The 24364-nt window shown below is 40.1% G+C and overlaps 1 protein-coding gene across 1 annotated transcript in view; it reads right to left on the bottom strand.

Annotated features, from left to right (window-relative positions):
* The window catches only part of ARSB (arylsulfatase B), a 73155-nt gene that overhangs the window by 26424 nt on the left and 22367 nt on the right, over positions 1-24364 (bottom strand). The window contains exons 5-6 of the mRNA XM_087715607.1: positions 15042-15285; positions 12475-12545 (exon numbers count right to left, since the gene is read on the bottom strand). Of these exons, the coding sequence (XP_087571733.1) occupies positions 12475-12545; positions 15042-15285 (315 nt within the window). The remainder of the gene's footprint in view (positions 1-12474; positions 12546-15041; positions 15286-24364) is intronic.

The following is a 24364-nucleotide window of genomic DNA, read 5'->3' as shown; positions in this document are numbered from 1 at the left end:
TATCTCTTTTATTCACTAAACATGAAACTCAGTCAACTGAACATTTAAAAATGTATCACAAATGTCATTGACTGGCACTGATGATTGATATGGGTTGCTGCCAGCGTCCTAGGTATCAACTAAGTATCTTCTTAAAATGTACGCTATTTCGAGTAGCGCGTTTTTTTGCAGTTCCGCTGGGGTTATTTCAGGAAGCTGCAATTCCTTGATGTATTTTGTAAAATTCTTGGACATAGTACCAAGTGCCCCAATGACAATGGGTATCACTGTTGCAGGTTTTATCCATAATTGCATATTAGTATGAGTATTAATATAAAATTTAGAATGGAGAATATTTCTTCCTGAAAAATATGCAAATAGCACTTCTATTCTGAGTTTAGTACTCAACATTAGATGCATTTGATAAAAATCTTATTTAAAATTTTCTTAATTTTACAGTTATTATTAATAACCTAAAATGATAACTATATAGACAAATTCTGATTAACAACCATCCAGTGCCAAGGATTCAATTATTATTATCATCATTCAATTCAGATTATGAAAAAATAAAAATGAATATGGTAGAACACAAAGTTTGAGGGTTTGTATGTGACAGGCCATAGAGCAGTCTGTGTGGTTAGGAATATGTTTGGTTTAGCAGTTAAGGGAATTTTGATTCAAAGCCAGCTGGTTTTTAATTCAGCTGAATCACTGAAACTTGATGAAATGCCATAAGACAATCTAAAAGAAAGCAGATCCTTCACAATGGAAGAGCTGACGTCACCCTCAGAGTTGCCAAGCTATCAATAACTTGCAGAACTGTTTTTCAAAAGGAAAGATGCAAAGTTGTACCAAATGTGTATATTACATTTTGAAATATTGTTCCAATGCATATAAGTCACCTAATTTGAAACATATATTTTGTGAGTTCTTAGTATGGTTAATTTAGTGTATTCATCAGGGAACAGTTTGTCTTTAATTTGATGTTCGTTTGAAATTCTGACTACACAGAAGATCAAGAAAGCCTGAAAATATATAGATTATTGATCAAGAAAAAAGGATTTCAGTAACAGTTCTGAGTAGCTAACAACTTTCATAAGCTTGATCGCTTCCAAATATTTTAGACATCAATTATAATGCTGACAGGAAAACGTATGTAAATTGGTAAATTTTACTGCAAATAAATGAAATTTGGTCTTTAATTTTAATTTGTGAATTGTTTTCTGACAAGTCTATGTTACAATTTGGGTGTATTCTGGTGTATATATTTACTTATAATTTTGTTGTCAATGAATAAACTTTTAAAAAATTATTTTCTCTGATATGATGCATATTAGAGTGTCAAAGATGTGCCAAAGATGTGCCATGTGCAGAAACGGAATTATTTTCATATCTCTGAAATGTCCTATTCTAGCTCTTTCATCTTTGATATTTTGCTGCTACTTTATTCATTAATAATGTGCTGTGTTGCATTTATTATTTTTATTGCTGTAAGTTACTGTGGATGCCACTGCTGAAAAACCAAGTCCTTCTTTCTAAGTTGCAATTTTACGTATTTCATCTGGATGAGAACTGTTTCCACTGAATTCCAAGTAACTTAATTCTGAACAGAGATACACAAGTTAGTGTGTAGGTGTGTGAAGTTCTTAAATGTGTTTTATAATTAATGTAAATATGCAAGTGGTCAGAGTTCCAATATTTTTCATTAGGTTTTGCTAGCTTATTAGAACTTTGAGAAAATACAATCAAAATACAGCAGTTAATCTGCTAAAATCAAGATAGCAAGATAATCAAGATGTCATTATTTATTAAACATACAAACAGGGAAACTATCCAAGTTTAAATAATGAGCCAAAGGTTTCTAAAGGAAAATCTGTTCATGATGTAATTGAATATTACAAATAGACCACTTCAGATAATATTATATATGGATGTGTGCTTGTACGTATATGTTGGCTACAAATCACCATGGTTATTTGGCCCTGTTCACTCTTTGTATACTATAAACTTTTGTATGTAAACCACAGTTGTGTTCATGAAACACAATATGGTTCATTTGATCTTAGTGTGTTTCATGAAGACAACTGTGGTTTACAAATAAAAGTTTATGGCCTTCAAAGAATGACCAGGCCATTATGCGTTAACCATGGTGATTACTGGTTTTTAAAAAAATATTAAAACAATATAATAATAAATTGGAACTGAGGAATAATAGAATACTTTTTACAGTGGATAACTGTGTTACACTTTTGCAGTGAAAACAGCAAAGGATCTTGTGGAAACTAAGATTAGATGCACAAATAATTATCCAAAAATAAATGTGTTAGTCTTGAAGATAACACAAAACTGTTGTTTTTACTAGGAAAAAAAAACTATGAGGAAATACTACTCACTGGACAAGCACTTCAGAAAATGAGCCTGAAGTATTAAAAATGATACAATTTATTTCAATGTGTTTGCTGAAACATGTTATAAATGTTGCGTTTTTTCATCCATGCTATCATTTTTATTGTCATTATAAAACCAACATCTCTAAGGTGAAATAGGGAATCCATGTCATTTTCCCTTTTCTTTTTTGCAGCTTAAAAATTGTGCTTTTTTTTAAACCTGAAAAGGACCGAAGCAGTCTTCTTCATGTCCTATCACTCATAGTTTTCCCAGGTTATAAAAAATCATGTGTGTAGAATCATACCAGCCCTTATTTTGTAAGTTGGTCATCTGTTTTAAAGGAAAATGTTTGGCAATATGTGTTTGTAATTCTTCAAGTACCAATGTTCTTTTCAAGAGAAATTATATTGAGCAAATCACCAGTGGTGGATTCTCTAATCCAAACATGTGTTTCGGAAATAATAATTATTCTAGCAATGTTTAAAACTCAATATTTGAAAGATATTTAATCTTTCAGACAAACTGTTCCAATTCTCAGCACTCAAACAAAGATAATCAACACATTTTGCATATAAAGCAGGATGAATGGGAATACATCCAGACAAATGTTTTTGCATCACTTCAGGATTGGCTCCAGTCCTAATTGTTCACATGACGTTATCTGTTTTGAAGCTCAGTTGATTTATTCCTGACTCTTCACTGGCTTATTGGAAATTACAGCAATAGTGGCTTTCTAATTCATTTTGGAGAGCTCGTCCTACAACTCTGCAGAACATGTGGGTGGTCCACTGCAGGAAATTCTCACCTCATCCTGCTTTGGGGGCTCAATCAGCCAGTGCATCAATTCCCCTCCACAGAGCTTCAATATCTTCTTCCTGTAGCCTGTTTCTATATGCATAGTTTAGAATTTATCTTTTTCACCCCTAATTCAGTCAACACAATAACATCCAATCATGATAATACCTTAACAAAAAAAATGGCCATTTGCAAAATTGCAACTATCATGTCACTTTCACAAATTTCAGAGGATTTTAAAGCAACAATCAACTAAAACCAGACAAACAAGAACAGTTTAGTAGCTTTCATTAAAAAAAAAATAGTCTACCTTTTTCTGCATAGGCTCGCTTTGCTGAAACCTCTCAAATGCTTTTGCAAAATACAAACAAATCTAAGAAAGTAAGGCAAAAATCTTAGTTTGGTTCCTGAAAGCTTCATGGACACACTCATGTTGCTTTCTCAACAGCAACACAAAGGGATCTGGCATTGCCTTCTTCCAAGATGTTTTATCAATTTTCCAAGATTGTCTACCACTTTGGAATTTCCTAATGGTCTCCGACAAAAATATTATCCAGTGTGATTCCTCTTAGCTTTTTTTTTAATACAGATTTTTGTAAACATTTGGTGGCACTACTAGCAATTTATTTTATTTACTTCTTCTATTTTTTACTCCAAGATCTAGAACATATCAGGAAACAGTGCACTTATTTGGGACTGGAACCTTGGGAATGGTTGAACATCCTAAAACCTCTAGTACAACCTTCTTTTGGCCCATAACTCTATAACCTCAGAAGAAAGAGACTATTACTCTTGTACAGGTAACTATGAATACAAGTATTTCAATGCATAGATGCAAATCATCAGATCCAGTGCATTTTAAATAATAGCAATAGCCAATAGCACTTAGCTTCACAGTGCTTTACAGCTCTCTCTTAAGTTATTTACAGAATCAACATATTGCCCCTAACAATCTGGGTCCTGTTTTACCAACCTCAGAAGAATGGAAGGCAGAGTCAACCTCAAGCAGGTGAAAATTAAACAGCTGGCAGTCAGCAGAATTAGGCAATACTGCATTCTAACCACTGCACCACCAAGGGGATGTAAATATTACTTTGCATTCCTCTGACAAGAAAAATCTAACAAGAAAAAATACAGTGGTGCTTAATGGTTTGTAATCTTTTTGAATTTTCAGTTTTCAGTATTTCTGCATGAATATAACCTAAAATGTGACCAGTTTGCCACACAAATAATAAAACTAGATACATATAGTCCTTGACTTACGTTTGTTTAGTGATCGTTCAAAGTTCAATGGCATTGAAAAAAGTGACTTATGACCATTTTTCACACTGTTGTAGCGTCCCTGAAGTCATGTGATCAAAATGTGGACACTTGGATGCTGGTTCATATTTATGACAGTTGCAGTGTCCTGGGGTCATGTGATCACCTTTTGCAACCTTCTGACAAGCAAAGTCAATGGGGAAGCCAGATTCACTTAACAACAGTGCCACTAACTTAACAACTGCAATGATTCACTTAACAATTGGGGAAAGAAAGTGGATAAAATGGGCAAAACTTACTTAACAAAAGAAATTGTGGGGTCGATTGTGGTCGTAAGTTGAGTACTAACTGTAAGAGAGCCAAGGTGGCACAGTGGTTAAATGCAGCACTGCAGGCTACTGCTAGATCAGCAGGTCAGCGGTTCAAATCTCACCGGCTCAGGGTTGACTCAGCCTTCCATCCTTCCGAGGTGGGTAAAATGAGGACCCAGATTGTTGGGGGCAATATGCTGACTCTCTGTAAACCGCTTAGAGAGGCCTGAAAGGCCTATGAAGCGGTATATAAGTCTACTGCTATTGCTATTGCTATAATCCTATTAAACAAATGTGTCAAAAACATTAGACTTGCTCATTTATTGATTGAAGAAAATGGTCCTGGAGAAAGGTAAATAATGAAATCCTTTCATAACAATGAAGTAGACTTTGTTTTCAAGTGACGGTATGTCTTGGAAGACATGAATATATTGTTTTTGCAGAAATGTTACAGTGACTTGAAATGTATTCTATTAATCAAAACTAAAATAGAGGGAGTTATCTCTAGCCAGAAATGTTTAATAGAAATATCTTGCAGTAAATGTACTGAAAAGTGTCACCAGTTTGAGAGCAGCTGAATAAATGGTATGAGCAAATATTCACACACCCGATCTTCATATCCACCAGCTCTGAGCTCCTGTCTTCCATAACAGAGTACACATTTAAGTTGAGAAAGCCATTCTGTGCCAATAGGTTGTTTTTCTTTAATTGTGGTTAATATCTAAAAGACAGCTAGTTTGTTATAGTGGTTAAGACAACAGGCTAAAAACCAGGAGTCTGTGAGTTCTAGTCCTGCTGATTTAGACATTAACTCTCTGAGTCTTAGCAAGAAGGCAATGGTAAACCACTTCCAAAGACTCCAAGAAAACTGCTGTGATTAGTCCATTGCCAAGAGTCAAGAATGACTCAAAATCACACGCACACAAAATCTAAACAACTAGCAGTCACAGTGAGTTGATGGCTTGAGAAAATTTAAATCAAATCCCCATTCAAATATGAAACTCACTGATAATAGTCACTTTTTCTCAGCCTTCATTCATAGAATGATTGTGAAATAAATGTGGTAGATGGGTAAGAGAACCACACTTCACTTCACTGAGCATCTAGAGGAAAGCTGAAATAGATGCAATTACTAATAACACAGGTCTGTCAAACTCCATCCGCAGGCCGGATGCATCACCACTGGCCATGCCCATGCCTAGTTTAGCGAAGTGGGAAAAAGTCCTAATATGTCATGTGATGACACCGTGACGCTGTGAGTTTGATACCTCTGTAATAACCAAATCACACCTCTTAGTTTAGGGACATCTTAATGTTAGAGGGATGAGTTGATTGTAGAAGTCAGATGTTAATAAAATGTATTTTATATACTTAGAGCTAAATAGCCAAGGCACTAAAAAGTGGTTCTGGAACCAAGGCGTTATCAAATCTGGCTCATGTTAGGCACTGCATTAAGAATGCTATATATCTTAAACAACTGCGCAATTCTTGTAATTTCTTGCTTTTCTTTCATCTTTTTCTTCTTTCTTTGTATGGGATATGCATGAGATTTGCATGAGATGAATGAATGTCCCACTTTTTATATTCATATTGTTGTAAATTTTCTGTGTTTTAATCTTACGTGGGGACTGCTTGCGGGAGTGTATGAGTATGTGTGATTCGGAGGACCTGCCGGGAGTTGCGGGGGCCACGGGGGTGGTTGAGGGGACCAGAGACACGGGAGAGGGTCGGGGTATTGCGGTCGTAACAGGGAGGGGCAGATACGGCGGGGACTTTAGGGCTGGCCATTACCGGGGAAGGAGGGTTCGCTACGTCACAGAGATCCCTCCTTCCGGCCCTAGGAGTCCCACTCCAAGACCAGATGGCGCAAGTAATCAGGACCCTGGTCTCAGGCTGTTGTCGCTAAATGCCAGGTCTGTTGTACATAAAGCACCTCTCGTCCGGGACTTAATTTTAGACGAGAGGGCAGACCTGGCATGTATTACTGAGACCTGGCTGGGCCCAGAGGGAGGAGTCCCCCTTGTAGAGCTGTGCCCAGAAGGATTTCAGGTGCTGCATCAGCCGAGAGCCCAGGGAAGGGGTGGGGGTGTGGCCGCGGTTATCCGGGAGTCGTTAGTTCCTCGTAGGGTCCCTGCTCCGGAGATTGTCGGGTGTGAGTCTTTGCTGTTAAAGTTGGACCTCAAGGGTCAAGTGGGTTTGCTGCTAACGTACCTGCCTCCCAACAGCGTTGCAGCGGCCCTCCCCTCGCTCCTCGAGTCGGTAGCCGAGCTGGCGATTGAGTTCCCTAGGTTGATGGTCCTGGGGGACTTTAATTTGCCGTCGCTCGGTGAAAACTCTGATGGAGCGCAGGAGTTCATGGCTTCCATGACAGCCATGGGCTTGACTCAAGTAATCCGAGGCCCAACCCATTCAGCGGGACACATGCTTGACCTCGTATTTCTCTCGGAGCAGTGGATGTGTGATCTTGGTCTGAGGGGGAGTGACATCATACCCCTGTCGTGGTCAGACCATTGCCTACTGAGGCTCGACTTCCGGAGGCCAAACCCCCACTGTAGGGAGGAGGAACCGACCAGATGGTTCCGCCCCAGGCGTCTTATGGAGCCAGTAAGGTTCCAGACAGAGCTTGGGGTTATTCCTGATACTTTCGCCCACAGTCCGGTAGAGACTCTGGCTGCTGCGTGGCATTCGGCAGCGTCAGAGGCCCTCGACCGGATTGCGCCACTGCGGCCCCTCCGAGGCGGCGGATCCCGGAGACCTCCTTGGTTCACCGAGGAGCTCCGGGAGATGAAGCGCCGGAGGAGATGCCTAGAGCACCGTTGGAGGTCCGATAAGTCCGCAGCGAACCGAGCAATGGTAACCACCTGCACCAGGGAATATACTAGGGCACTTAGGGCAGCCAAAAGATCGCACATAGCCTCCCTGGTCGCATCCGCTGAGTCCCGTCCAGCCGCCCTGTTTAGGATAACCCGCTCCCTATTGAACAAAAGGGAGGCGGGGGAACCCTTGCAGGGCAGAGCTGAAGAATATGCCCAATTCTTAGCGGACAAAATTGCTCGGTTTCGGACGGACTTGGACTCCACACCCGCAGTTCCAGCCGAGACTCAGGGGGATCAAGTTCAACAGCTCTGGGTTGAGTTTCAGGAGGTTACCCCCGGGGATGTGGACAAGGCCATGAGAGCTGTGAGTTCCTCCACCTGTGCTCTGGATCCGTGTCCCTCATGGCTGGTTTCTAACTGCAGTGAGGTGACACGAGGCTGGATCCAGGCGGTTGTAACCGCCTCTCTTCGGGAGGGGAACTTCCCCGCCACACTAAAAGCGGCGGTGGTGAGACCCCTTCTGAAGAAGCCATCCCTAGATCCAGCTGTCCTTAACAACTACCGCCCGGTCTCCAACCTCCCCTTTCTGGGGAAGGTTGTTGAGAAGGTGGTGGCCTTCCAGCTCCAACGGTCCTTGGAGGAAGCAGACTACCTAGACCCCTTCCAGTCAGGCTTCAGACCCGGTTACAGCACTGAAACCGCCTTGGTCGCATTGATGGATGATCTTTGGAGAGCCAGAGATGAAGGACACCCCTCCATCCTGGTCCTCCTTGACCTCTCAGCGGCTTTCGATACCATCGACCATGGTATCCTTCTGCGAAGACTGCGGGAAGTGGGAGTGGGAGGCACCGTGTTACGGTGGTTCTCCTCCTACCTCTCGGACAGGTCGCAGTCGGTGTTAGTGGGAGGGCAGAGATCGTCCCCAAGGCCCCTGAAATATGGGGTGCCGCAGGGTTCGGTCTTATCCCCCCTACTATTTAACATTTACATGAAACCGCTGGGAGAGATCATCCGTAGGCACGGGATTAGATACCATCAATACGCGGACGATACTCAATTGTATCTGTCCGCCCCGTGCCAAATCAATGAAGCGGTCGACGTGATGGACCGGGGACTTGAAGCCGTCATGGACTGGATGAGGATTAACAAGCTTGTGCTCAACCCAGAAAAGACCGAGTGGCTGTTGTGTTTCCCTCCCAAAAATTTGGCCATTAATCCAACACTCAGGCTGGGGGGTCAAATTTTACACCCCTCAGAGAGGGTTCGCAACTTGGGAGTCCTCCTGGATCCACAGCTGTCATTCGACCATCATATAGCGGCTGTGACCAGGGGGGCATTCGCCCAGGTACGCCTGGTGCGCCAGTTGCGACCCTACCTGAACCGGGAGGCCCTCACAACAGTCACTCGGGCCCTCGTGATTTCTAGGCTGGAATACTGCAACGTGCTCTACATGGGGCTGCCCTTGAGGTGCATCCGGCGACTTCAGCTAGTGCAGAACGCAGCCGCGCGAGTGATCGCGGGTGCACCCCGATTCACCCGCATTACACCTATCCTCCGCGAGCTGCGCTGGCTACCTGTCGATCTCCGGATGCGCTTCAAGGTGCTACTGATCACCCATAAAGCCCTACATGGCAGTGGATCTGGATACTTGAGAGACCGCCTTCTGCCAATTACCTCCCTACGACCTATAAGATCTCATAGGTTAGGCCTCCTCCGTACTCCATCGGCCAGCCAGTGTCGGCTGGCAACTACAAGGAGGAGGGCCTTCTCAGCAGCGGCCCCGACCCTTTGGAACGAGCTCCCCGTAGAGATTCGTACCCTCTCCACCGTCCAGGCCTTCCGCATAGCCTTGAAGAACTGGCTCGCCCGTCAGGCCTGGGGATAAGGACCATTACCCCGCCCGAATGTTGTATGCATGTTGCTTATTATTTTATTATGTGTTGTCGTCTTAGTGCTGTATTTCCCCTTCCCTGGTTCCTGTGAGCCGCCCTGAGTCCCCTCAGGGAAAAGGGCGGCCTACAAATAAAATCAATTCCAATTCCAATTCCAATTCCCACAACGACTTCCAACTTATTAATCAGCTACAAAGGAAGTCCTTTATCTAAATTAACTATTCTCCGCAGAGTAGCTATGTTCAAAGAACTAATGTACAAAATGAGCAGAAAAACTGCCATCCACATGAGCACATATTGAAAGCTGTGACATTGCCAACATGGATTAGTATGCCTCATTACAATATATCTAAGATAGTTCAGGACTGGATGGTCCACAGCCCGTTACGTAGTATGATCTTGCTCCCAGAATGGCACTTATATGTTGTTTTAAGGTAAACCATTAAAATAACAAATTAAAAATTGTTCATCCATGCTCACTAAACCTTAGGCTTTAATCTCTCTTTTATAATCCTATCTAAAGTCTCATAATACTGTATTGTGATTCGGATGCCCAAATCCGAAAAAACTGCAAAATTGAGTGGGAACATAAAAAATCTAAGGATCTCGTCTAAGAACTCAGTGAGATCATTAAAAATCTCAGAATATTTGACAACCTTATTAAATACTAGATGACTGCATGTGGTTTACATGCTGAAATTGCAAGTAAGACCATGCTGGTCAGGGTTTAGGTAGGCAAATTCTATGCATGCCACTTTTAGTTACAGACACTAGAAATAAAATAGATATGTTTAATTCATCGGGCAGCTGTCTTTATCTCCTCCAGAGCAACTGCTTTTCTTCATAACAAATTATTGTAGGGGCTCTGTGAACTATCTGGAATATACTGAACTCAAAGCAACTGTTTTATACAGCACATGGCTCCCTGGTTATATACATCACATTAATTAGCTGATCTAATAACTCATAAAACTTTTTTAGACTTCTAGAAAGACCAAAATATATGCCTGGAATGCTCACTATGACCTTGATTGTGATATACTTCTTGTTCTTCCACTCCTTTATCTACTTTCTCTCCCTTTCATGCCTGCACAATTATTTATCTTTTATCCTTCTGGCACAGTTGCTTTGGGAAGGAGAAAAAAAAAAAAGCAGAGGCTGTCTTGATTCTGCCTCCCAACCTTTCTTTCTTGCACGCATAGTCAAGAGTGCCATTGACTGCACCTTTGTGCATTATGTGGTAGCTGTGGCTTCCCAGTATTTCACTCCCCTTATCTTCTATAGCACATGTGCACAAAGTAGCAACTGGATGAGCTGCTTCCTTTATCATTACTATCCTTTGGCACTGTCCGTGTCATGGAACTTTTGTGGAACACACACCTGCTTGTGGTGGCTCTGCTTTCACTTTTGTAGAAATGGGAAGAATAAAAAAAGCAGCATAAACCCACAACCCTGCAGGGAGATGTCCTCTGTAGTTTTGGATACTTTTTCTTATTACATGGTAATTTCATTAAGAAAATTAGAGAGAATGCAAAAGTGACGTTCCAATGAAAATTTTCTTAAAATCATTCCCATATTGAAAAGCTTAGTGTCTGGCAAAGAAAAAAAAACCTGGAGAGAGTTTTGGAATAGACAATGTTTACTGGAAAAATGATGGGGTGGAATCTCCAAATCATATGGTTACAATGCAAAAGCAACCAGAGTACTTGGAATTTCAGAGACAGAAATGGGCTCGGGCTTCCCCCTCCCTTTTCTAAGAGGTCAACAAAGAAACTTGATTGCATATGAAACAGCCCCTGTATCTATCAGATAAAACAGCTATCATAACAAAACTACTACGTTTTATTTCATTTCTAGGCATTACAAGACACCCCAGTCTGTTGAACTCTACCATATAGGACAGTGTATAGAATACAAATTAGAGACAAAAGTTTTTAAAAAGGAATTACATCAGTCCATAAAAAGATACCTACCATTCATATACTATAACATCACACAAGGCATTCATCGCTCATTCTGACCCAGGCCTGACGATAGAGCCAGGTTTTAAAGGATAGTTTAAATAGCACTGGAGGAGGTGGGTATACCTTTGGCCTGAACTGTGTACAGATAGTCCTTGACTTACAACCATAATTGAGCCCCAAATTTCTGTTGTTAATTGAGATATTTTTGAGATGAATTTTGCCCCATTTTACCACCTTTCTTTCCTCAGTTGTTAAGTGAATCAATGCAGTTGATAAGTTAGTAACCCGATTGTTAAGTGAATCTGACTTCCCCATTGATTTTGCTTATCAGAAGGTCGCAAAAAGAGATCAGATGACCCCGGGACATTGGAATTGTCATAAATATGAGTCAGTTGCCAAGAGTCTGAATTTTGATGACTTGACCAAATGGTTGCTGGAATTGTCCTAACAGTGAAAAACGGTCATGTCACTTTTTTTCAATGTCATTGTAACTTTGAATGGTCATTAAATGAACTGTTGTAAGTCGAGGATTATCTGTATCTGGGACATGTAGCTGTTTATCAAAACAGCTCCACACTGTGAATTATATTTACATTTGAGTAACTTAAGTGCACTAGTTAAGACTATAATTTCTGAAAATGGTTTAGAGTGGTTAACTCTGTACCCTACGTGAATGAAATCACGTAGTTTTATGATATAGAATATTTTGTACCCAGCCCTAGAGGTTCTTCCCAGTGGAGAGTGGAACAGAATAACAGAGTTGGAAGGGACCTTGGAAGTCTTCTAGAATCTATCCAACATCCTGCTCAAGCGGAGACCCTATACCACTTCAGTCCAATCTCTTCTTAAAAACCTCCAGTGATGGCACATCCATAATTTCTGAAGGCAAGCCATTCCACTGATTAACTGTTCTCACAGTCAGAGGAGATCCTCACTTCCTCACTTCCTTGATCCTCAGGAGGATTCAAATAACACTCGTAGCTAGGAACATGTCCCACTAAACAGGATTCATTTTAGTACATCTGCACAGATTTGTAAAAAGATCTAGCAATTATGTGAGACTTACATGGAGATGGATCCACGAAAATTGGATCTATGTTATGAAGTATCTCCTTCCTGGGTGATGGTTTTCCTTCGCTGAAACAAAATTTATTATAAAATGATCCAATCTCCTTCCATAGTTCAACAGAATCCCATTCCTCCCACTTCAATGTTTCCTTTTAAGAAATAAAGGAATTCTTGTTAACCAATTTCATTTGCAAAGTTGCTCCTAAATAAGTTTAAAATAGTCTATGCCACTTTCATTGCAGTGGGGAAAAACTTTGAAATAATAATCAAAGAGATTTGCATCAATCTCTTGTAATACAGTAAGCCAATTCAAGGAATTAAAAACACAGTTCTGGGTCATATCACACACTAAGATATAGTGCGAGATTTAAGCATAATTTGTTCAATAACATAACATAAGTAAACCACTTCACCACCAGAGCCCTGGTGACGCAATAGTTAGAATGCAGAATTGCAGGCTAATTCTGCTGACTGCTAGCAGTTCGATCCTGCAATTTGGCAGCTAATCTTACCAAACTCAAGGTTGAATCAGACTTCCATCCCTCCAGGTCGATAAAATGAAGACCCAGATTGCTGGGGGCAATATGCTGACTCTCTAAACTTCTTAGAGAGGGCTGTAAAGCACTATGGAGCGGTCTAAGTGCTTTACAGCCCTCTCTAAGCACTTTAAGAGTCTAAAAGTCTCTAAAAGTGTTAGTGCTATTGCTATCAAGCAATAAGAAAAGTCATAGGAACGTGATTGTTTGTTTGATTAATTGAATTCAAGGTGGTGTTCATTGCGTTCCCTCCTTTTATTCTTTCTCAGAACAATCCTATTGAGTAACATAGGCTGAGATAAAGTGACTTGCTGAAAGTATATATTTTGACTTTCTTCAATCCTAATCCCACAGATTAACCACTACAGCAGACTAGCCCAAGCCACTGTTTCTTCTCATTGCACTTCCAGCTGCAAAATCACCCTTCAGCAAACCAGATCTCTTTCTAAAAACATCATTGGTGAGTTGGGTTTGTGGTTCAAACTCTAGGCGAGGAGATATGGCAGATGGGCAACCAAGCTATTCATTAAAACAGAACAGAAGTGGTCCTAGTATAGCATATTCACTATGCCCCTTGTAGAAACATGGAGCGATCTATAAATCTATGAGCTATTGCTACTGCTTTTTAAATGCTATATTAGCATTTTATGTTCATGATTTATAAACCAAAATGCCTAGATTCCTACGGCATGAAAATCTAAAATTGGAAACGATTAATGCAATATATCAATTCATTTTGGACAGCTGCAAGATGAAATTAAACACATACAATAAAACAAACCAACAAATCAAGACCTGGGTTCATATTTAAAAGCTGTTTTCTGAATAGTTCAAGGGAGAATCTTAGAAGTCCTTTTCTGGGAAAAAGTTCCAAAGTTCCTGTGCCACTTACTGAAAAAATGTCTTATCCATGTTTTGCCTTACTGACTAGACTTCTCTTTTTGAATCTCAATCCTTAATCCAAGGGCTAATCATATAAAATATGTTCCAGAAGGTACCTAATGTATTCTCATTCTTTCTCTCCCTCTCCCAAACACTGCTGGAAATAGTGCGTCAGAAGACTGTGGCTCAGCATATGTGAGATTTAGTTTTACAGTACTCAGTTTATACAACATTGGTTGCTATGGTGTAATTTTATTTAGACAGCCTTGTTAGATCAGAATCTTCATTGGTCCACTGCACTTAGAAAAGTTCAGGGACACCAGCTGGCAGAGAATGCCCAATCATTCATAAAATATCATCCTTGCTTCAGATACAGAGTACCTAAAACATCCCCAGAGATGGTTGTCTGACCAAAGAGAATAACAAAAACCTTACCCTGGGGCAAGCAAAATAGTTTAAATAGCTCTAATAGAAAGCTGTTGTAAGTAACTGATGCATGACAGAATAAAGCAGGAAGTAGAGTGTGGTCAATTTCATGTACTTGGCCTTAATGCAAAACTGTAAAGGCAACAGATTTCTTTTCCCATGGAGGGATATCTCCCAATAATCCCATATCCAAAATATATCTATGATACGTTTAAAAACTATCTATTAAAACTCAGCCATTGTATTTCAATAAGTTTTTGCTGAAACAATGTTAGGGTTACAAGTCATTTTATGCTGTCGATAGCTTGTTAAGCAATTATTATGTCTCCACATTTACTTCACAATTGTGAAAACCAGTTACTTTTCTACTTTGACTGAATTAATCAGGTTACATTTTTAAAACTATAAGCTCTCAGGGAAAAATGTGTTTGTTCTGTAAAGTGTTATAACGAGAAAATGTGGAATCATGATGCCATTTTCAAGATACTTTGGTTTCCCCACATTTGCTGTTTAAAAGTCCCGATGAACAATTTCCCTTCATGTCCTATCCAATTTTGTTCAACATCTCTTTTTTGCTTTAACAACATATAAACATTTTATGAATAGACTTTTTAACAAATTTACTATAAAAACCTCCTTTTATATTATAATCATAATATATATTTTAGAAGCATACTTTGCTTCTTGGGCTTCATCAAATTCTGCTTCAAGTATATTTTACCTGATTGTTTTCCAGACATCAGAGCCATCTAAAGGCTTTGTGCCATTGGTATGTCCTCCAGCAAGCTTCACCAAAGTTGGCAGCCAATCAGAAATGTGGATCAGGTCATGGCTTTCGACTCCTTTCCGTTTCAATAAAGGACTGGCAACGAATCCAACTCCTCTCACTCCTCCTTCCCATAATGTCCACTTTCTTCCTCTTAAGGGCCAGTTGTTTCCACCTCCCAGAGTTTGGCCTCCATTATCTGAAACAATTTAACAATATATGTGACTGAGCTTGAAAATATTTTCTCATATACTGTAAGTGTATGTAATATTTTATGTGCGAAGCAGAAGGTTGGACAGCCAACTTACCCCATCTCATTCTATGATTCAGTGTAAATGTTATTACTATATTAGACTGACGTTTTCAATAGGAAAATAGAAGGCTGCATTTTAATAGGGAGGGCCAAGAGTTCAACACATTGGGTCACATATTGCTCTATTGCAAATGGGTATTACTTTTGGTTTTGTTTGGAAGTCTGAACCCATGAACCATGGTTTGTATAGCTCAGTTTATAGCTTAATTTTATAATACCAATCCACTGCTGTGTAATCAACAAACCATAGTTAAATACAGTGACGTGCGGTGAACTTTATGGCTGGTGAGGCAGCTTTTTAGACTTGTGGACTTCAACTCCCAGAATTCCACAGCCAGGCATGCTCAGTTCCGATTTAAAGTGACAGTATTTTTCCCCCTTGCAAAATAAGTTTTCCCATTTTTTTCTTCTCCCTCCCCTCCTTCCTCCCTCTCTCCCTCCCTCCCCCCTCTCTCAAACAGACACATGCACACAGAGAAATTGGATCCCTCTCTCACTCACTCACTCTCAAACAAACACAAACACAGAAGTTGGATTGGATATATTTTCCAAAGGCTTGAAAGCAGCTCCCCTGCCATACCCCCCCCCCTTCCCTTGCTGCCTTCCGATCGGAACCTTTGATTGCAGGTGAATCACGTTGCCTTTTTCAGTGAAGCTGGGCTTATATACTTTTATCCAGCTCTCTCTCTCTCTCTGTGTGTGTGTGTGTGTGTGTTTGAAAAGGCAACGTGGTTCTGCATGCAATCAAACTTTTTGAATTCCTCCCCCCTCCCCACACACGCACCTTTTCCAGCTGTTTCAGAGAGGATTTCAACTCTGCCCTCATGAAAGGCCAGAGCTCTGAGTCAGACTGAGCTAGTTGCTCCCAGAGAACTTTAAAAAGCCTCTAAAAATACCCTCTACAGGAGGGGAGAGAACACGTGCCTCCTTTGCATATTTGCTTTTTAACCCTTGCTTAACTCTTAAAAGGCGAAAAATTGTTTATGCACAGGAGGCCCCTCGTTCTCTGGCCTCCTCCTATAGTTAACACTAAGCACTGTTCCAAGTCACTGTGACTTGGAATCTGGCAGCAACTACCTTGGCTTTAATTATTTTTTAAAAATTCTTTAAAATTCTTTCGTTTTCCTCATGACTGGTGAGGCCATGCCTCCCGTGCCTCTAGTTACTGCACGTCCCTGGTTAAATAAATAACGGTTTATACAATATGAATCAAACAGATAACATGGAATAGTAAAGAAAGAATCAGTCCTCAGACTCTCCGGTGAAAGCAAAAATTCCTGCCTTCAATTTCATAAGCAGTTATCATCGAAAAAACAGTTGTAACTCAGAATAACAGAATACCCTTTGGGATTACAAAGTAGGGAACATGATTAAAACCTTGGATAGGTGCTCTGGATCTATATAAATAATATGATGTAAACTAAATGGATTAATCGCCTGACTGAATAAGAACTGTGTCCCTTGTGAGGCAACTATGGGTACCAATGTGTTGATGAATAGCTCTCTACGATGCCCATCATCTTTTGTGTTTCACTTCTATTCCACGTTTACTTTCTTTAAATTTAAAACAAAAATTAAACACAAAACTGTGTGTATTTCAGTCTAGACTCAAAACCACTTAAAATTAGTTGTTTTGTTCTGGAGGTTAGATTGGCCTCATTCCTATCAGCCTGTTATAAGGCCTTAAATACATAATTGTGTCATCAAGCCTATAGAACTGGATGTATGGCAGATATGTGCAATTTTTATGTTGATTTGTTAGTTGTTTTTTAACCTCTGCTGCTGATTGTGTGTGTAATGTTTTATTGCTGTATTTTAATGATGTTTTTTAAGTTGTTAGCTACCAAGAGTCATGAAATTGAAATATGCGGAAATATAGATTGAAATAATAAATTCATAATATTCAGTCCAGATATCAAAGCCAGCTCCATTAAGATTTATATTGTTCCCTTTTCCCTTAGCTTTAGAAATACACAATGCATCCATTATTTCCTTTATTTCATACATTAACTAATGCTTTTACCATTTATTCCTCTTGTTTTCCAAGTCACAATACTCTCCATATGTTGTGGTTGCCAACAGATGAGCCTGCAAAGCTTTGGTCAATTGAGGCTTGCACAAAATGGTTTTTAGCATATTAAATGGGAGAAGAGTCTAAGATATTAGCTTTAGTAGTACTCATGTCATATGCCCATAAAACTGTAAACAGGCATTTCATGTGACCAACTGGCCATCATGCCATTTGCTTGAGTTTGTGTATAGCCTTAATTTGGTGAAAAAACACCACATTGGATTAGTTTTACAAAATACATTAAGCAATCCCTCTGGTCTAGAGCCAAGGTGGCGCAGTGGTTAAATGCAGCACTGCAGGCTACTGCTAGATCAGCAGTTCAGCGGTTCAAATCCCACCGGCTCAGGGTTGACTCAGCCTTCCATCCTTCCGAGGTGGGTAAAATGAGGACCCAGATTGTTGGGGGCAATATGCTGACTCTCTGTAAACCGCTTAGAGAGGCCTGAAAGGCCTATGAAGCGGTATATAAGTCTACTGCTATTGCTATTGCTATTGCTATTGCTACAAGTCATTATGGTGAGATTTTCAAATCATACTATACACCAAATTATGGACCAGTTCAATGTAACAGCAATTCAAACCTATAAGTATGCATTTGTTCAGCTTTTCTGCAAGGCTTACTCTTTTTACAGTGCCATATTGAATATTTAATAGTTAAACTATAGGGTGAAGATACCTACCGACTTTGACTCCATATGGCAATTACAGAGTTTCTGTTTCAATACATAACCAAGGAGTCTTTTATTTTAATATGCAGTAACAGAAGTAATGAAAATCATTCCTTCTTTGGCTATTGCAGGAATAAGAATTGCTGATGCATTAGCTCTGTCAGCTGAGTATAATTCAGTACAAACTATGTGCACACAATGTACTGAGGAACACTGGATGAATAATGATACACTGACTTGGAGAGCCAACTTTCACAGTTAGGATGACTGCTATTGCAAGTTTACTGTACTTTATGAAATTATTGAGAAATGACTTGTAAATCTTTCAAGCAGAAAGTCTCCTCTAAAATATTCCTAAATATTATCCTATGATGGAAAGAAAGAGGCTTAACCTGAGACAAAAATTGTAGACATGTATACTTGTCTTAATCTTAAACATATTGGCTGGTACAAATATGCACTGATGATGTGTGTGAAAAAACCAGCAACTTTCATATTCACTGTGTGTAATTAATTTTGTGTAAAAGAAGAAAAAAGCTTCTGTGGGCAACTTGATTTTCTCATGCCACGTTCTTCTGCACAGTACATGAGTGAGGCAAATTTATTTATTTGACTAATTTATGTAGCTGCTCTACATATATAGTTCTTTTCTGAACGCAAAAGTACATGTCAACCAAATTTTTGGAAGGAAAGTCCACTGATTTCAATGGAATTTACTATCACACGTTTATTTAGGAATGAAGCCAAAGACTTGTATTTGTTGCCAAAACCTTGTATCTACTGAATGAATACTCAAATGCTGCAAAATTGTGTCTGGTGTGTGTGTATATGTGTATAACACTGAAGGAAGTTTATCTTGACTGTTGAATGCACTGTTTGGGCATTCCCCAAAGCCTTTTGAAACATTATGTTCTTTCAGAACAGGGTTTACTCATTCGATTTTTTTTAACTTAAGGATCTAATTGAGATGTATATTTATAACATCTTCAAAAGGGCCAAGGAGGAAATGAGGCCACTTTTATACACTTTTGCAGATGTTAGGTAGGAACTTCAAACAAACAAAGAAATCTCACTATCTTATAGCAACCCGGGGAGGAAAAAACTAGTCACAATGAAAAAGCTGGACAGATACAATTTTTGTCAAGGCTGAAGAAAATCCAAAACCTCTTTTGCTGTAACAGTTATGACAACTATGCCTTTGCTGTTTGTGGATCAATGTCAGTATTTCTGCTTTCATTTTACACATTAGAAAGCAAGGATATCTGGGTATAAGTGGACTAAAAAGTCAAATTGGTGGGCAGAACTGCATATCTGAAGCCCTGCCCCGTTTTATGTGCATCATATGCATAACACAGATTTTTTTTAAAGTCCAGCCGTAGCCACCAGATCGATTTCCTCTGAGAAGACCAATGGTTTAGCATTAAGATGTGCAACAGAAGGCTCATTTCCAATTGTGGCCAAACAGGCCCTTCAGGGAATGAGCCTGATTCCTAGCAAGGCAGCACTGCAGGGGAACAGTTCCTTTTAAATAAATAAACAGACAAATATAAGCTGAACCCCACGCTCTATTCCTTCCATCCAAATATACTTTGGTCTGGTAAGGTTTGGCAAGGGAGGGGGGTGGTGAGGGAGGGGAGAAGAGAGATGGAGAAAGGAACCTCTCTATGGTTGTACTTAGGGCTTGGGAATGGCTACAGCCCCTCTCCCCAATTTACTTGAGGTGGCAGGCTGGGGCTGCATATTGTCGCCTATTCGACAAAATATAAACAAAGCAATCTGGAGCTAATTCAAGCAGGATCAGGATATGGCTGGAAAGGCTTTACAGGGGGGAGAATGGGGAGTGAAAGCGGGGGGGGGGAGGCACAGGGGGCAAACAATGGCTCTGTGAAGCCGTACAGCAGCTTGGACAGGAAGGCTCTGGAGACAGGCTGGCAGACAGCTGTCAGCCATTCCAACAACATTTCCTGCAGCCAATGAAAACTGGCCAGGATCTAACCTCCCGAGCCAGCTCAGGAACACCAACAAAGGATTAAACGTTTCAGCATTAGCGGCCTGAGTGTCATGGACATAATTCAGTGTCAGGGATATTCTGACTGCACGTGGCTTCTTTTTCCCCTTCCTCTCCTTGCCCTCCCCCATTCACAAATAAAGAGCAGCTGCAATTAAAGTACCGTATCTGCAAAACACAGGCCCAAAGCCAATACACTGGCTTCATTTACTGTGAATTGCAACTGAGTTCAGGCAGTCAGACGTACAGTATGTACATCTGTTTTGCAAATCAGTCCTCTCCCAAGAGTGACATGTGTTTTTAACCATTAAAGAAGCAATAATGGACACCAGACCAAAAACAAAATTAAATCTTTGTATCTAAATGTTTTAAAATCGACCTAAGAATTATTCTAAAAGAAATAAATCACACCTAAATATTGAAAATACTTATTATATGTATGACTTCAAGTAATATGCAATGCTGATCAGCACTTTGGACTTCCAGTTTAGTTAAGGCTCCAGGCTAGAAAATAGGAAACCATGAGTTCTAGTCCTGCCTCAGGCAGAAAACCAGGTGGGTGACTTTGGGCCAGTCACTTTTTCATAGCCCAAGGAAATTGAAATGGTAAACCACTTTAAAAAAAACTTTGCCTAGAAAACTGCAGGGACTTGTCCAGACAGAGTCCAAGAATTGGACACAAGTGAACAGAAGGGAAACAAAAAGAACTAAAATGGTATTAGTTTCTGTCTTTTAAAAACTATCTTTTAAAATTTTTTAAATACATCTTTCATATCTGCACTACTTTTAAGAAATGGATAGTTATTTCCATATATTCAGAAAGAAAGTAACAGCAAATTCCACAGATATATAATAGAGTGATATAAAGTATAGATTCAGTGGCAAACTATGTTATCACATCTCTGGTTTCATGAAGAACTAAATTAAAAAAAAATCTTATGATGGTTCCAAATAATTGATATGTATTTACCTTGAAATAAGGAGCAAACATAATCAAGATTTCTATAGTTTGGCTTAGTTGAAGGTCACATATCATCTTAATCACCTCTGATACAAATTCCACTTAATATTCACAAGTTGTCTGAAACAGATTTATCAGAGCAGAGTTTTCACTGACACTTTAGTTTCTCAAGTATTAGTATAGTATTTAGTATTTATTAAACTTGTATGCCGCCCTACTCCCAGGGGGACTCAGGGCGGCGAACAAACACATGGGGAAGGGGCAATACAAAAACGAACAAGACAAACAGAATACAGAGACAGATTAAAAATACAACAAACGCAGCAATTCAAGTGGGGCCGGGAACTCAACAGCCCCAGGCCTGCCGGAACAGTCAGGTCTTGACGGCTATGCGGAAAGCCTGAAGGGTGGTGAGGGTCTGAATCTCCACGGGGAGATCGTTCCAGAGGGCCGGAGCAGCCAATCTTCCAATATTCCCAGATATTTATTTTCATCTGGGCTAAGGTCTTACATGCCTATTTTTTTCCAAGTAAAGCTGCCTTTTTTTAAAATTATGCTTACTATATCATGTACTTTGGCTTTTTCTGATTTTCAAGAATTTCACATTTAGTTCAGAGCTTTATACCAAAGAAGCAGAGACTTCTTTTTTTCCTAACCTTTTCTTCCTATCAGCTATTTCAGAATATAACACAAAGGCAGTAGGGACAATACTAGGAGGACTTTCAGAGTAACTTAGCATCATACAAATACAGAAATGTATTTGTACCCATGGAAATAACATTATCTTCCCCCCATCTATCTTCATAACGTAAATATTTTTAAGTACCCTCTTAAGCGGATTTTCAGCTGACTCTTTCCTGACTTAGAAACCAAGAGCCATACAAGAATTTTCCGTAATCTGATGGTCTCCAGATGTATTGTCCGTATACCATACAGAATTCCCAGGCAATATAGCCAAAATTGTGTCTCCAAGCACCTGATGCATTTAAACCTGGAAGTGACTGCTAATAATGAGACTATATCCATCCTAGTGAGTTCGGACATCTGTTTCCCACATTACTATTAAAATCCCAGACATAATATAGGAAGGTAAAGAGGAAAATAATGCAAAAGGAGATAAAAGGAGGTTTAAGACAGAGGGGTTATGAAAAATAAAGCAACAGCAGAATGGGAAGGAATTGGTTCAGACATAATAGGATTAGGACAGATCCCTGAGTAGGAAACTTATGAGATTCACTAAAACTATTTTTTAATTTAAGATGAATAAATTAAAAACCCTTTGTCAATGATCTAAATACACATTAGAGAGGAAGTATTTTAAAATAGCTTCATGGCCATTTTTATGGGGACACAATCCATGCAAAGTACTCGTTGAAATGATCAGATGGACCACTGTTGTTCACTTGTGACAGAAAAACAATTACAATGTTATGACAATGTCTATACAATTAGTCCTCGATTTATGACTACAATGGAGCCCAAAATTTATGTTGCTAAGCAAAACAGTTGTTAAGTGAGTTGTGCGCCATGTTATGACTTTTGCCATAGTTGTTAAGCAAATCACTGCAGTTGTTAAGTCAATCATGCGATTGTTAAGTGAATCTGGCTTTCCCCATTGACTTTGCTTGTCAGAAACCAGCTGGGAAAGTTACAAATTCTGATCACATGACCCTGAGACATGACAGTTGTCAAGCTCCTGAATTTTGATCATGTGACTATGAGTTTGCTGCAATGGTCATAAGTGTGAAAAACAATTATATGTCGCTTTTTTCAGTACTTCTGTAACTTTGATGGGCATTAATCAAATGGCTGTAAGTCAATGAACAGCTGTTTTTTTGCATTTCCCTTCATTTTCTGGCCTATAGGCCTAGTTGGAAAAAAATAGAGAGACAGAAATAATTCAATGCAGTTAGGAGAGGGGTGTCAATAAGATATCCCAAAAAAGATATCCAATAAAATATCCTGAAAACCTTGCTCTTAAAGCAAGAGATGTTTGGGGCACTCAGACCTCTGAAAAGAGTGAACTGTCCCTTAGATAATGACCTACAATATGAGGAAGAATAAAAAAGAAAAAGCACATGCAGAAAAAAATAGAAAGTGATATAAACAAAAGTGAATGTCAACGAAAGAGTCCGGCCTGCTTGGTTCAACCCCATCTACTGTTGGCATCAGGGATGGGTTTCTGTCGGTTCTAACCTCTTCGGTAGAAGAGGTTCCACAAATCTACCGAACCGGTTAGAAGAGGTTCTTCACGGAGTGCCTGCCCCGCCCCCCCTGCTCGCTTCCCCTGCCCCTTCTGTCGCCGCTCGCGGGCGGTAGCTTGTGTGGTGCAGCTGGCCTCCTAGGACCTCCCTGAACTTGCCTAGGAGGCTGCCTGATCCTCCATCGCTCGCTTGGTCTTTCGCTCGCCTGGACCGCTTTGGCACCATTCTGGCTACCTCCGTCATCCGCGCCCAGCAGCTGCAGCGACATCATCAAGATGAGGAGCGAGAGGGAAGAGTCTGACTGGGAGAGGGCCCCGTTTAGGCAGGGCTCTGAGGCACCTTCGCTTCCAAGCCAGTTCATCTTGACAACGTCGCCACAGCTGCCGGGCAAGGACGGACCTAGGTAGCCAGAGTGGCGCTGAGGCGATCCGGGCGGGTGAAACAGCGAGCGAGTGATCGAGGATCAGGCAGCCTTTGAATTGTTGTTCTCTCTCTAAATATTCAATTTAACTGTACCTTTCACTGTCACTTTTGACTTAGAAGAATCACTTCCAGCTGCGTTTGAGGCTTTGCACACATATTCTGCAGAATCAATTTTAGTAACTGCTTGGATCTCTAAGAGAGCTGTTCCATTTGCCATCCTGAAGCTGCATTTATCAGATGATCTAAGATAGTGTTTTTCAACCTTGGCAACTTGAAGATGTCCGGACTTTAACTCCCAGAATTTCCCAGCCAGCATTTGCTGGCTGGGAATTCTGGGAGTTGAAGTCCAGGCATCTTCAAGTTGCCAAGGTTGAGAAACACTAATCTAAGCTCTCTCTCAGTTTTGAGCCACTGGATTTTAATGGGCTGTGATCCAACTACATGGCAAGCAAATTGCAGGATCTTGCCTTCATCTATTGTCAGTGGTTTCAGAGGTCGATCAAATACCGGAGGCTTTTTAGGTTCTGAAATGTGATAACATTAAGAAAGCAAGAGGAGGAAACTAGTTAGATTATCATTCATCTTAATTTTATATATGTACTGTATGTATGTATGTTTGTATGAATTCTG

This window comes from Thamnophis sirtalis, unplaced genomic scaffold (genome assembly GCF_051295495.1).
Source record: "Thamnophis sirtalis isolate CommonGarterSnake01/CBP01778 unplaced genomic scaffold, rThaSir2_p1.2 scaffold_5, whole genome shotgun sequence".
In the NCBI taxonomy this organism is placed as follows: Eukaryota; Metazoa; Chordata; class Lepidosauria; order Squamata; family Natricidae; genus Thamnophis; species Thamnophis sirtalis.
The sequence above is the reverse complement of the archived record's forward strand: the minus strand, read 5'-3'. Positions and strand labels throughout refer to the sequence as shown.